At 43.5% G+C, this 15,903-nt stretch overlaps 1 protein-coding gene across 1 annotated transcript in view; it reads right to left on the bottom strand.

The window, feature by feature from the left end:
- The window catches only part of SUV39H2 (SUV39H2 histone lysine methyltransferase), a 36,977-nt gene extending 21,980 nt beyond the window's left edge, over positions 1-14,997 (bottom strand). Inside the window, exons 1-2 of the mRNA XM_075855075.1 lie at positions 14,891-14,997; positions 8,991-9,136 (exon numbers count right to left, since the gene is read on the bottom strand). Coding sequence (XP_075711190.1) covers positions 8,991-9,136; positions 14,891-14,909 — 165 coding nt within the window. The 5' untranslated portion in view covers positions 14,910-14,997. The remainder of the gene's footprint in view (positions 1-8,990; positions 9,137-14,890) is intronic.
- Positions 14,998-15,903: the final 906 nt, after the last annotated feature.

A 15,903-nucleotide genomic window follows, 5' to 3' on the forward strand; every position in this document is an offset into this window, starting at 1 on the left:
CCTCTGATTTTTTGGGGAATCACAAAAGGAGGGAAGGACAAGTGAAAGGGAGAGACCACTTTAGGAAGGAATTCTGGTAAGGTTTTTAGGATGACTATCATCTAGCAGTAGGGTATGTGGAGGGAAGGCAGAGAGAGCCTGAATCTCACTCACTCTACGGGCTGATGTAATGGCTAACAAAAATGTCATTTTGAGTGTCAGCATTTTCAAGGAGATAGAGTCTATTGGTTCAAAAGGTGGTTTTATCATAGCATGGAGAACGAGGTTTAAGTCCCAGGGGGGGAACTGGGGATCTTATCTGGGGTTTAAGTCTGCAGGCGGCACTTAGGAATCTCTTGATCCAGGGGTGTTCTGCTAATTTAAAATTGAAAAAGGTACTTAAAGCATAAATCTGAACCTTTAATGTAGTAGGCCTAAGGTTTTTATTTAGTCCCGCCTGGAGAAAATCCAATATTAGGGGAATATCTGGTTTGCTTAAAGGATTAATATCCCTGCCTGCGAAGTTTAAGAATGCGTTCCATGACCTCAGATATATTTTTGAGGTAATCGGTTTTCTACTGGCTAGTAGGGTGGAAATGACCGATTCTGAGAATACTCTTTGCCTAAGGATTATCCTTTCAGTTTCCAGGCTGTCAGATGGAGTTTCTGAATGTCGGGGTGTATTACTGGGCCCGGATATAGAAGATCTGACATGTTTGGGAGAACCCATGGTTGGTGTGAAGACATTTTCCTTAACCACGTGAACCATGGTCTCTTTGGCCAGAAGGGGGCTATTAGTATCACACTGGCCCTGTCTTCTCTGACCTTTTTTATTACTCTTGGGAGGAGGTATATCCGCTCTCTTGACTCCAACACTGGGAGAATGCATCTATTGCTGTTGGGTGGTCTGAAGGGTTTAGGGAGAAGAATCTCTGGGTTTTTCTGTTTTCCTTGGACGCAAATAGGTCTATTGCTGGGGTTCCCCATTTGAGGGTGATTTCCTGAAATACGGTTGTATTCAGGCACCATTCTGATTGGTGAAGCCTTTCTCGGCTTAGGAAGTCTGCCACCTGGTTGTCTTTTCCCTTCAGATGGACAGCTGATCGAGTCAATAGGTGGTGTTCTGCCAGAGAAAATATCTGTGAGGATAAGTCCATCAGCGAGGCCGATCTCACACCCCCCTGCCGATTTATATAAAAGATACTGTGGTCGTGTTGTCTGAATATATTTTTTTTAGTGTTGACCTGAGATTGCATGTATGGATCTCTTCAAGGCCTGAAGAACTGTTGCCAATTCCCTGAAGTTGGAGGATCTCTGAGCGGTCTGCTGATCCCACTGACCCTGAAGAAGAGGAGTCGTAATGAGCTCCCCACCCCCAAGGACTCGCATCTGTTGTCATGTTGAGAGTAGGGGTTAACTTCCATGGGATCTGTATCTGTAGGGTCAAGGTTTGAGATGTTTCTGCAACCAACAGGAAATCGTCCAGATATGGGAGCAGGAGGATGTCGTTCGTCCTGATGTAAGAGGTCCATTTCCGCTATCAGTTTTAAAAATACCCTTGGCGCTTGTGAGATGCCAAAGGGGAGGGCTCTATTGTAGGCGAATTACAGACCCGTTGAGTGTCACTGCTACCCTTAGGTATCTTTGATGATGATGACGACATATGGGTACGTGATAGTAAGCATCCTCTAGGTCTATTGAGGCCATCACACAATCTCTGGAGAGGAGATTTATAGTTGATGCGATGCTCTCCATGCGGAATTTTTTGTAGGTCAGATAAAAGGTTGAATTTTTTTAGATTTATAATGACCCTGTGTTTTCCTCCTGGTTTGTTCACAAGGAAGAGAAGGGAATAAAAGCCTTGACCTGTCTCTATGCTTGGGACCTGGATTAGGATTCCTTTTTTATGAGTGACAGAACTTCTATTTCTAGGATCTTTTTTTGGTCTGGGCTCCTTAGGGCCCTTGTGGGAAAAAAATCTGTCTGGGGGTAGAGATCTGAACTCTGGTACTTACCCAGTTTTTAGAATTCCTAGAATCCAAGGATTTGCTGATATTTTTTGCCAATCCTTGAGAAACAGGGAAAGACGACCCCCCCCCACTGTAGATCCTATGGTGTCATTGTTGGTCCCTATTTTTAGGGTCCTTCTGGGGCCTGAAGAGAAAGGACTTATTCTTCCTAGTAAATCTTGAGGGTCTAAAGTCCTGTCCCCTAGGGTTAGGTCTTTTGTTATTAGGCCCTTTGGGACGAAAGGAATCTCTTGTTGGCCTTGCTTGTGCAGGGAACCCCTTCTTACTATCTGATGCTTTTTCCAGCAGGTCATCAAGCGGGGGCCCGAAAAGGTTATCTCCTGAGCAGGGAATAGCACACAGCTTCCCTTTGGATCCGGTGTCCCCTTTCCAGGTTTTTAGCCAGATAGCTTGTCTAGCAGAATTTGACAGGGCAGCTGATCTGGCGGAAAGGCGTACAGCATCTACTGAGGCGTCTTCCAAGACATCTGCGGCCTTGGAAAGTGTTGGAAGGGAGGCTAAGATCTGATCCCGAGGGGTCTTTTCTTTTAAATGTAGATCCAATTGTGCGAGCCAGATTTTCAGAGATCTAGCCACACAAGTGGCTGCAATGCCTGGTTTAAAAGCCCCCGTAGAGGCTTCCCAGGTCTTTTTAAGGTAGAAGTCGGCCTTCCTATCCATAGGGTCAGACAAGGAGCCTAGATCTTCAAAGGGAAGGGAGTGTTTCCTTGATATCTTGGCTAATGGAGCGTCAAGTCTAGGGATGTTGTCCCAGTCCTTGCATGCCTTATCCTCAAAAGGATACTTCCTTTTGAGAAATTTGGGAATACTTGTTTTCCTATCAGGATTTTTCCATTCTCTTTTAATGAGGTTAGTTATGTTTCTATGGATAGGAAAGGTTCTCTTCTTCTTAGGTCCTAGGCCTTGAAACATTACGTCCTGGACAGACCGAGGTTCCTTAGGATCATCTATATTCATAGTCGCCCTAACTGTTTTTAGGAGTAGGTCTATGTCCTCAGTTGGGAACAGATTCCTTTCTCCATCGTCCTCACCTGAGGAATCAAAGGAGCTGTACTCCCCTTCACCTAGTTGAGGATCCTCCTCAGCTGAGGAATCAGAATCCATCCGGCTAGAAGAGGCGGACGGAGGATCTCTTTTCCTTTTAAGGGACTTTAGTTAGTTCCTAACTTCAGCCCTTACAATTATCCTTGATACTTGTGGCTAAGTTTGTAGACTCTTCTGAGATGATGTCTAAACATTTCTGACAGAGCCTTTTGTTATAGGATGATGCAAGTTTCTTTTTACATATCGCACATTCCTTGCTATGAGCCTTATCCTGTTTTTTCCTAGGACAATCCCTGCCGGACTGGAGGACTTGGCATCCGAGCGGTCAGTGCATCCTGGTGCTTCTCCTGGCATTTCCATAATGGAGGAAGAAGACTGGAGATCAAAGCTCTGGCTGTTTCTGGCCTAAATAGGCCATGGATTGGCTGGGAGGCCCTCGGCTCCGGACGCTGGAGCGCCTCCTCCCCACCGCCCCCTGGAGTGTTGAACGCATCACCGCCCGGAAGGGACGCGTCTCGGCGACCAGAAGTGCCAGTGAGAGCGCCGGAAAGCCAACGCTGAGCATGGTACGGCAGAGCCGAACGAGACCCCGGGAATCCGCTCCCCGCCAGAGGAAGGCCCACAGTGTGGACCTTAAACCACCTCCTTTTGCTGCAGCAGGAGGGGGGGGGGGCGATGGACCGGGAGAGGAGGGAGTACCTGTACCAGACTCAAGGTTGCTCCCTCCAAAGGAGACTTATACCTTCCAGAGCACCCCTAGTGGAATAAGGCGAGACCTTGCTAGGGGGTCTGCAACCCCGGGACAAGTGCTTTTCCTCAGGACAATCATTCCATCCGGAGGACAGGAAACCTGACTGGGTGTGTGGAGAGGTGTCCATTTTTATATCCTCAGGTTTTCTGTACAGGGGATGGGAAGTCTCTCCAGGGGTTCTGACATAGGTGAAAGGGTAAATATTGATCCATGACGTCTTGAGGGTTGCTATAAAGCACTTGGGCAGATTTATGGTGCTTATTAGGCGCCGTTCTGTTACAAAAGTGGTCGTACTCTGGGAAGAAGTAGGATTGTTTGTATGGGTCTGGTTTTTTTTGTTGCTCTTTTTAGTTTTTCTTATTTATCATGCGATTTTCTGTATCTCAAGATCGATGTGCCTTATTGCTGTATTGTATGGTTTAACCCCCTTAACCCATCACGATGCATCTGTACATCATAATGCGCAAAGAGAAGTATGGAGTAGGCTGAATCTGCTCTGTACTCAGCAGGTGTCAGCTGTTTAAATCGCCTATCCCTGCCATTTAACAACTTAGATGCCACGGTCAATAGCGATTGCAGCATCTAAGCTGTTAGAAAAGGGGGAGCCACCTCTGTGATCCCATATCACGCTTGTGATACGATTGAGGGGTGTGGTTGGTTGTCGTCGCAGCAAGGGGACCTAATGGAGGCCCCCAGACCGGTCATGTTTCTCTTCCTATTATGCCCTGCAAGTCCTATTAAGTTTTTAACGGAGGACCGTTAAAAATACCATAATACATTTTAACGTTTCACATGTTACAAAAAAAACCAAAAAAAACAACCACATCATCTGTTTTTTTTTTGTTTTTTACAGACGTGGGGATATCAAACTATCAGAATATACCATTACACATCCCACACGATGAATGGCGTGAAAACTAAAAAATCACCAGAATAGCAGTTTTTTGGTCACCTCCCCCAAAAAAGTATTGTAAAATGATAACAAATTTTTTTAAAAAAAAGTCACTATGTACCCCAAAATTGTACCAATAAAAACAGCTAGCCCTACTAAAAATAAGTTCTCACATTGGCACAAAACAATGTTTTAACAAATTGCTTTTATTTTGTAAAAGTAGTAAACCATAAAAAAAAAAAAAAAAAAAAAGCCAACAGAAAAATAAATACGTTATGGCTCTTGGAAGGCGGGGAGGGAAAAACCTAACACAAAATTGATACTTAAGGGGTCAAATAAAAATGCCTCACTTAAAATAAAATAAAAAATGGAAACGGTGTCACATTCTGAAAATAAAGTCGAAAACTTATCTGGCATCAGTCTGTCAGAAAACTTGGAGCAGTAACGGTCAGTTCACACGAGTTTGACTCGGAAACCCGCCAATAAATGCCTCCCATTGATTTGAATGGGAGGCAGAGGCGTTTTTTTTCCCGCGAGCGGAAAAACCGTCTCGCCGGAAAGAGGGACATGCCCTATCTTCGGGCGTTTACGCCTCTGACCTCCCATTGACATCAATGGGAGGCAGAGAAAGCGTATTTCGCTGGATTTTTTGCCCGCTGCGCTCAATGGTCAGGAAGAGCAAAATCTGCCTCAAAATTCCAAACTGAATTTTGGGGCAGATTTTCCACCTGCAAAAAACTCTGTGAACCCAGCCTGATGCCTCATGCACACGAACGTATTTTTGTCCTCCCGTAAATACTGGCGTAAATACGGGTCCTTGGTCACACGTATTCGACCCGTATTGCACCAGTATTTACGGACCCGTGCCCGTAAATACGGGTCCTGTGTCACCAGTACTCCACCCGTATTTACGGGCACTTTTTCACTGCAAAACTGCACTGCAGTAATCGGCAGCCCTTCTCTCTATCAGTGCAGGATAGAGAGAAGGGAAAGCCCTTTCCGCAGTAAAAGTAAAAGAAATTCATACTTACCCGGCCGTTGTCTTGGTGACGCGTCCCTCTCTGGATATCCAGTCCGACCTCCCTGGATGACGCGGCAGTCCATGTGACATGGGATGAAACGTCATCCCGGGAGGCCGGACTGGAGGAAGAAGAGGAGGAGGAGTTCTGGGTAAGTTAACTTTTAATACTATTAACTCCAGCGGTCACGGTCACAGTGATTATCCCCTGACGTCGCCTAGCAACGCTCCCGTAATTACGGGTGCACACACGTAGCCATCCGTAATTACGGGAGCCCCATAGACTTCTATGGACCTGCACGTGCCGTTATTACATCCTGAAATAGGACATGTTCTATATTTTTCAACGGCACGGGCACCTTCCCGTAAGCCTACGGGACGGTACAAAAATAGGGGAAGTGTTACAAAAAATTTCGCTCACCACATATCCACTGCGTTTCCAATGCGTTTCAATGATGCAAGTTGGTATAAATGAATCCAAGTACTGCAGGTGCTCGTAGATATTCCCAAACTGGTCCTGTGTTGACAGCAGGTAATCAAGGCAATAGTGGTGTATAGTGTAGGTATATCCAGCACTCAAGATAAAAGTTAAGGTTTATTTAGGTCATATTTAAAACAAAAGGGTTAAAACAAAAAATCCCGGGACCACGCTTACGCGTTTCAGACCAATAGGGTCCTTAATCAGAGCTTGCTATTTTACAAATGAAATCACATGTGTATATATAGTGAGTAGCATTAGTCAGGTGACTTCCTAGGGGTGGGCTTAAAAATTTAATACATGTAGTTAAATAGGTGACGCAGACATAATATCGCAATTGTAATATAATAGGTTACAAAGTTATTTCACCGGGGTGATACAAAAATCGACATTTCAGTTGACAAATATCAAATAATTGAAACCTTTTCATTTAGACCAAAAGGATGTTCAGTGTATTAGAAGGAAAACATATTAGTTAGAGTTCATGTGTGTTCGGACTTGATTCAGGAAATGCAGTTGGTGTGCTGCGAGTGTATCTTAATGAAAAAAGATGGTTTGTTTCTTTGAAAAATGTGTATTAAATGGTCTGTTTTAGAGTATATCAAGTATATATTTTAAACTATTCATTTTATTTGTTGATTTGTAAAGTTTTATATAGGTTTTTATATATAATTAGTGAGGTTCCCTGATTCGTATTGTGTCCGTGGTGCTGAAGAACAGCTCCACTCTAAATGATAGTCAAAAAGTATTGTCTAGTGCTGAAGAACAGCTCTCCATTGAATAGAGCTTGCGCTGTTGAAATGAGATACCTAATAGAGAAGTATATTAGTAATAAACATTGGTTCAGTGAATGTATTCTTAGTTATTGTGTTTTTAATCAATAGGATTGTTTTATCTTATATAATATGTTGATGTATTATTCTTGATATCACATTAACCGGTGAGTCCTCAAAATCTAATATTACAAGTAGCTTATACCGTAAACCCACTGCAGGAAACTCTATCCTACATGCATCAAGTGCACACCCAAAGCATGTCATCAACAACCTCCCAATAGGAGGATACACACGTGCTAAAAGAATATGTACAGAAAATTCAGCTTTTCTCTCAGAATAGAATATTATAGATACCAGGCTCATAGCACGTGGTTACTCGAAACAAAAATTAAATCAGGCCAAAAATATAGTTATTGTCACCTAATATAATTAGTCACCTGACTAATGCTACTCACTATATATACACATGTAATTTCATTTGTAAAATAGCAAGCTATGATTAAGGACCCTATTGGTCTGAAACGCGTAAGCGTGGTCCCGGGATTTTTTGTTTTAACCCTTTTGTTTTAAATATGACCCAAATAAACCTTATAACTTTTATCTTGAGTGCTGGATATACCTACACTATACGGGAAGGTACCCGTGACCAATAGAAGTCTATGGGCCCGTAATTACGGGCGTTTTTTACGTTCGTTTGCATGGGGCCTAAGGTAGCCTCACAAATGCCTTAAAGGAACAGTGTCACGACCAACTTTTTTTTTAATATGTTATGTGTTTTAGTGTGATAGATCAATAAATTTTATTAATGTATGTTGCTGTGTTGTACTTTTTACGTTTTTAATTGATTTACTTCTCTATGGGGGCTGCCATTTTTGTTTCCATTACTGTGTGTGTCGATTAACGACACACACAGACATGGAATACGGCAGCCACAGTCCCATAGGGACTGCGAACGGCTCCCGTCCCATTGACTGCCGTGTACGGCGTCTGTGTGGGAACTGCGCATGCGCCGCTCCCACACAGTCCTATTCGAAATTGGCGCCGTCCGGCGCCATTTTCCTGTGGACCGGAAGTCGCGGCCGGACAGTAATATTACTACTTCCGGTCGCGGCTTCCGGACTTGTGCACATGGAACAGCGGCAGCAAAGGGAGCGGACGGGCCGGAGGGAGCCGCGGCGGCAGGAGCAGGTAAGAGATTTCAATGTATGTTCGTGTTTACTACTGTATGTAAACCTACTACGCTGTGTGTTAGCTCAAAAAATGGCGACACACAGTGTAGGAGGTTACACCGTTCAAACCCCTCGTTTATCCCGGCACTAGCCAGGATAAAGGAGGGGGGGATGCTGAGAGCTCACTAGAGCGAGAGCTTTTAACCCAATGTTGCAATGCTGCAATTTTGGGAAATAGCTCCATCTAGTGACCAAAAATGGGTAGTATTATAAATTAGAATTAATTTATAATATTTCCTGACTATTTCCTGACTCGTGAAAAAAATAAAAAAAATTTGAACAATGTTTAATCACCCACACACTAAATGTTTAATTAAAAAAAAAAAAAAACATGTTTTTCGGTCAACACCATGCCTTTAAGATGGAGTTTATATTGTAGAAGTAAATAAGAATCCAGCTCCAAACATTACACGTGTACATTCTCCAGGAGTCTCAGAAACACTTTACCCATCTACGATAGCAGCAGTATTTAAGCAGGTCTTCAACTTTGGACAATCCTTTTTTGTTAAAAGGATTTTGCTTATCACAGGGTAGAAACTGTTGGAAGACACCAGGAAGGGTAACATGGCTTCAGCACCGCAGGGGTACTGAAGCATTACAAAGTGTCAATTGAAATCAACAGGCTGTCTGTGTAACACTAAGTTCTCCAAAGCATGAGGCTTTTTGTAGTCCCTCTCTGCTCTGGATAATAGGAGGGAGACCAGAAAACCCTTCAGAACTGGTCTAAAATGAATCTGACATTTGTAGCAAAAATTGCCAGAACAAATTTCTCTGAGAACGCTGGGTACGTTACCTTTTCCATTTTGTGGTCACAGATATATTCCACTTCATAATTGTTTAGATTTTTCCTAGTAATCCCAAGGCATTTGCAGATGAGCAACTCTTTCCGGCATAGTTCTTGGAGTGTTTCATTGGAGGCAAGGCATGGCACACACCAAGCTATTGGGAAAAAGTTTACAGTGAGACTTTTCTTTGTCAAAGAAACATCCAAGCATGCACAGTACATCTGCTGTAACACAGAAACAGAATTATCTTTTCCAGCAATTACAAGAACATTACAGATAAAGCTACACGGCAGATAATGCTACAATGCAGTCTAGAATGTTATATAATAGGTGCATGGAAATGCTCAGTCATCAGAGTGAGGTCAAAAGGAGCTGTACACAGCTATATACAAATACACCCTACAAAATGTCTCCAGCATCTGTCTATACCCAGGGTGGACACAAGGAGCTACATGAGGCTTGAGAAACTCTCGCACCGCACCTGAAATTACTCAGGCTGGGTTCACACAGAATTTTGCAGGAGGAAAATGTGCCTCAAAATTCCATTTGGAATTTTGAGGCAGGTTTTCCTCTGCCTGCACACCGTTTTTCGCCCGTGGCCATTGAGCGCCGCGGTGATAAAACGCAGCGAAATACGCTTTTTCTGCCTCCCATTGATGTCAATGGGAGGTTGGTCAGAGGCGTAAACGCCCGAAGATAGGGCATGTCCCTTTTTCCCGCGAGCCGGTTTTTCCCCTCGCGGGGAAAAACGCCTCACATTGAAATCAATGGGAGGCATTTTCGGCCGTTTTTTTGGCGCGTTTCCCGATGCGGTTTCCGCGTCAAACAACTCTGTGTGAACTGGCCCTTATTACAGTGCTGGCACTACTATTTGTTCTACATTTCTTAATAGGCACAACAGTGGGTAATAGCTGAAAGGTGGCAGCACTATATATGATATTTGCTGTCCTAAAACAATTCAAAACAATTCAGGGGTCTCATGCGTGTCACTAGATCCAGGATTGTTTTCAGATTATAAGCATAGTTTGTTTTTGGAGTTGTGGCATGGATAAGAGCTGGGTTAGGGTGGAGCAATAGCATACAACTGAAAAATTGTAACACTGGCATCGATGTGATTAAGGGCTCAGAATGGCACCTTGCCACCCTCCAGCTCGCCAAATCTATAGTATGGAGTTATATTGGAAGCAGACATATCTTTTCAAGGTGGTTGGCACTTCTTCTCAAACAAACTTCAGCAAAATGGTCTATGGTTCTTGTAGCCTGGAAGAGGTTTGTGGGCACACACCTTAAACAGCTTTTCCAACATTAGATATAGTCATTGCATACATCATAAAATATGAACATTTCATTATCTGGTTTCTGCAAGCTACACTCCACAGAAACTGCCCTTACTAAAGTCTCAAATGATCTCTTGGCAGCTAAATCGAACGGTAAATAGTCTCTCCTGATTCTTCTGGATCTCTCTGCAGCCTTTGACACTGTAGACCACAAACTCCTACTTAAAGAGTCTCTGTCACCACATTATAAGTGCCCTATCTCCTACATAAGAAGATCGGCACTATAATGTAGGCGACAGCAGTGCTTTTTATTTAAAAAAAAAAACGATCTATTTTTACCACTTTATTAGCGATTTTAGATTTATGCTAATGAGTTGCTTAATGCCCAAGTGGGCGTATTTTTACTGTAGACCAAGTGGGCGTTGTACAGGGGAGTGTATGACGCTGACCAATCAGCCTCATGCACTCCTCTCCATTCATTTACGCAGCGCATAGGTCCTTATGTGCTGTCTTATACTAACACATTAACAATACTGAAGTGTTTAGACAGTGAATAGACATTCCACAGGATGTCTATTCACAATCTCTGCACTTCGTTACTCTATCTGTGGTAATTACAGCAGAGGAAGCGTGATCTCGTTGTAATCTGTCATTTACAGCGAGATCACACTTCCTTTGCTGTAACTACCACAGAGTAACGAAGTGCAGAGATTGTGAATAGACATCCCCTGGAATGTCTATTCACTGTCTAAACACTTTAGTATTGTTAATGTGTTAGTATAAGACAGCACATAAGGATCTAGCAGGATCCCTGTGCGCAGAGTAAATGAATGGAGAGGAGTGCATGAGGCTGATTGGTCAGCATCATACACTCCCCTGTACAACGCCCACTTGGGCATTAAAGAGGCTCTGTCACCACATTATAAGTGCCCTATCTCCTACATAAGGAGATGGGCGCTGTAATGTAGGTGACAGTAATGCTTTTTATTTAAAAAAAACGATCTTTTTTCACAAAGTTAGAAGCGATTTAAGTTTATGCTAATGAGCTTTCTTAATGCCCAAGTGGGCGTACTTTTACTTTCGACCAAGTGGGCGTTGTACAGAGGAGTGCATGATGCTGACCAATCGGCATCATGCACTCCTCTCCATTCATTTACACTGCACTAGCGATATAGATATATCGCTATGTGCAGCCTCATACACAAGCCCTAACATTACTAGTGTCCTGATAATGAATACACATGACCATCCAGCCTGGACGTCATGTGTACTCAGAATCCTGACACTTCTGAATCTTTTTTTTGTGAGATTCCGGCAAGTGACACCAAATCTCGTTTAGGTCCGAGATCTCGCGAGATTTCGTATCCGTTGCTGGAATCTCACAAAAAAAGATTCAGAAGTGTCAGGATTCTGAGTACGCATGACATCCAGGCTGGATTTCATGTGTATTCATTATGAGGACACTGTAGTAATGTTAGGGCTTGTGTATGTGGCTGCACATAGCGATATATCTATATCGCTAGTGCAGTGTAAATGAATGGAGAGGAGTGCATGATGCTGATTGGTCAGCGTCATGCACTCCTCTGTACAACGCCCACTTGGTTGAAAGTAAAAGTACGCCCACTTGGGCATTAAGAAAGCTCATTAGCATAAACTTAAATCGCTCCTAACTTTGTGAAAAAATATCGTTTTTTTAAATAAAAAGCACTGCTGTCACCTACATTACAGCGCCAATCTCCTTATATAGGAGACAGGGCACTTATAATGTGGTGACAGAGTCTCTTTAAGCAACTCATTAGAATAAATCTAAAATCGCTAATAAAGTGGTAAAAATAGATCTTTTTTTAAATAAAAAGCATTACTGTCATCTATATTATAGCACAGATCTCCTTATGTAGGAGATAGGGCACTTATAATGTGGTGACAGAGCCTCTTTAACATGCTGCACTGTATTGGCCTCAAGGACGCTGCTCTCTCTTGGTTTTCCTCCTATCTCTCTGGCTGCTCGGTCAGTGTGTCATTTGCTGGTTCTGCTTCTTCTCCTCTTCCCCTTGCTATCGGGGTTCCTCAGGGATCAGTCCTAGTTCCGCTACTCTTTTCTCTCTACATGGCACCTATTGGACAAACCATCAGCAGATTTGGGTTCCAGTACCATCTCTACGCTGATGACACCCAATTATATGCCTCATCCCATGACATCACCCCTGCTCCAATACAAAACACCAGTGATTGTCTGTCCGCTGTCTCTAACATCATGTCCTCTCTCTATCTAAAACTGAATCTTTCTAAAACTGAGCTCCTTGTGTTCCCACCATCTACTAACCTCCCTAAACCTGATGTTTCCATCTCTGTGTGTGGCACTATCATAACTCCTAAGCAGCACGCCCGCTGTCTCGAGGTTATTTTTGACTCAGATCTTTCCTTTACTCCTCACATTCAATCACTTTCACGCTCCTGTCATTTTCACCACAAAAACATCTCCAGAATCCGCTCTTTTCTTACGGAGGAAACTGGCAAAACTCTCATTGTTGCTCTGATTCACTCTCGTCTTGACTACTGTAACTCATTACTAATCGGTCTTCCCCTCACCAAACTCTCCCCTCTCCAATCTATCCTCAATGCAGCAGCCAGGCTCATATTTATGACCAACCGCTACACCAACGCCTCTACCCTGTGCCAGTCACTGCACTGGTTGCCCATCCCCTTCAGAATAAAATTCTAACTTATTACTCTCACCCACAAAGCTCTCCACAGTGCTGCACCTCCTTACATCTCCTCCCTCATCTCTGTCTACCACCCTACTCGGGCTCTATCTTCTGCCAACGACCTTAGATTAAAATACTCCATAATCCGAACCTCCCACTCCCGTCTCCAAGATTTTTCTCGTGCTGCACCAGTCCTCTGGAATGCGCTACCCCAGACAATCAGATTAATTCCCAATATCCACAGTTTTAAACGTGCCCTGAAAACACATCTATTTAGACAGGCCTATAACATTCCCTAATCTGACTCCTTTCCATGGCCCCCCTTTTAGATTAGCCATCAGAATAAGATTCCCTCACTCTCCTTCTCTTCATGTCCGTCATACACGGATACCGGCTGGTGACCGGCTCATGCAGCTTTATGTTACCACCCATGTGTATAAAAATGGCTGGACTATTGTACAGAACAAACACTGTTACACTTTGTGTCTCCCTTATTTCCTCATAGATTGTAAGCTCTTGCGAGCAGGGTCCTCACTCCTCAGGTTTGAATTGTAAATTAACTGTCACTATGTAATGTCTGATATTGTTTGTTTCATGTTCCCTCTAAATTGTAAAGCGCTGCGTAATATGTTGGCGCTATATATATATATATATATATATATATATATATATATATATATATATATATATATATAAAGATTATTATTATTATCACTAGGATATGCCTTCACTTTATGATCAGTGGGGATTCAACCTCTGGGACCCCCGCCAATCCAGAAAATGAACTGGGTGCAGTGTTGATTTAGCGCTGGGCCCCACTCACTCATTTCCCTGCAAAACGGTGTTTCGCCCCCAGCAATCTGTGATGCACTGTGTTCTGATGCGTTTCTATCATAGTAGGCATGAACTTTTTCAGTAATTTCTGCTGCAAAAGCTCTTCTATGGGATCTGACCAGACTTTCGCTATCTATGTGCATCAATGAGCCATTCTGCCCACGACCCTGTTCACCAGTTGTCCTTCTCCAAAACCTGCTGACCCAGTCATTTTGTCATCACAATTTAGCCCATGTTAAAGTTACCCAGATCATTCTGCTTGCCCAACACCAATCAGTCATGACATTTAGGGTACAGTGTCACGTAGCAAAGCCTCATGCGGCGGCAAATGACCACACGATTTGGCCAGGTATTACTGACAAAATCCTCACACATGGGTAATGGAGATCCACATTTGTTTCATTTTGCAGTTGAATAGCAACCAATGATATTGCAGCTTTCAGATTCAAGAGCAGGAATGAAGATGAACAGTATGATCTAGTTGGCTGCTACGGGCTACGCAAACACCTTTTGTAGGAACAGTTTTCAGGCATGATGTCGATTATGCGCCCATGAGTCCATGCCAAGTTCTTGTCAGCTGTTGCCCTCACAGCAGTTTTTCCTCGACCTAGTAATGGCAATTTCTGACAAGAGACGAGAATCAGGGACTGCACAGAAGGCAATGGAAGACATAACAAGTAAGTAGCCCTGACGGTTCAGCAGCCCTACCCAAGTTGCCCAGAGGTTGGTACAACTTGGGTATAAATCTAGTTAGAGCAGAATAGACATCCTGTATACCACATCATACAGTAATATTTTTCAAGTTCACGCCCCAACAATTCGTCCATCTGATAACGAACCCATTATAACAATGGCTGCAAAGAACCGCAGATATTGTAGAGTTCTAGAATTGCAACCTTCAAGTAGATGCGGTCTGTAACGTAACGATGATAGCACCGCTGCTATCACCGCTGGATCCCACCAAGTCCGTGTGAACAGCCACACTATACGATGACGCTGCGGCAGCGGGACACACGCTGGTCACGTTCCTCAGTTTGTATTCCGCGCGTCTATCTAATCACAGAAAACAAATACACGCAGCGCCAGACTCACCTCCACGCGTAGCAGCCATCTTGTCCCCTGCCGATCACATCGCCTACTCGTGACGTCACGACGCCACCACCCTCTCCCTTCGTACTAGAATATGGGCTGAGAAAGCTACACGCATGTACACGTCACCAAGGGGCGGGCTTTTCCGCCAGAGCGGTTAACTCAAATGAAACTTTTTTTTGCCGCCAATTTGGTTTCCTGTTCTCATACAGTACAGATAGGACGTTATACTGTCAGGCAGAAGTACTGTGGAGATTGTGCAGCATCAGCTACTAACCCGAAGAAATTATTTATAAAGAGAGACTTTGTGATGTCTCATACACTTCTGTTTCTTATTTTGCATCCGATTTTTAACCCCTTGGCGCTGCAACCATTTTTAACTTTTTCATATTCGTTTTTTCCTTCAAGTATTACAAAAGCAATAATTTGCCGTTGACATAGTTGTATGAGAACTTGTTTTTTGCTGGACAAGTAGTTTTTAATGTACCATATAACGTACTGGGAAACTGCAACAAAAATTCTTTCTGGGGTGGAATGGGAATAAAACCGTAATTCCCCTATTGTTTTTTTAGTTTTGCCTTCATGCAGCGAAAATGACATATTAACTTATATTTTTTTTATTAGATTTGTATAGTTTTTTCTTTTACAAAGGATGTCAATGGAAAGTTTAAACCCTTAATGACGATTGACGAATATATCCGTCACGAGCGGGTGCTAGTTCCCGCATCGTGGCGGATATATCAGCCGCTTATATCTCATGGGTACTGCCATTGTACCCACGAGATTGTGGGCAGGAGCACGGCTGTTATACACAGCCAGGCTCCAGCCGCAACTGCCTCAATTGGAGAAAACTCAGTGTCAGGGCAGTTTAACCCCTTAGATGCCGGCGGTCAATGGTGACCATGGCATCTAAGGTATTTGACAGAGGGAGCTCCCTTGGTCACCCCATCAGCACAAATGGCAGCCGGGGCTTAATAAAGGCCCCCAGTTCTGCCATCAGTAACTGCCTATTAGGC

This window comes from Rhinoderma darwinii, chromosome 3 (genome assembly GCF_050947455.1).
Source record: "Rhinoderma darwinii isolate aRhiDar2 chromosome 3, aRhiDar2.hap1, whole genome shotgun sequence".
NCBI lineage: Eukaryota > Metazoa > Chordata > Amphibia > Anura > Rhinodermatidae > Rhinoderma > Rhinoderma darwinii.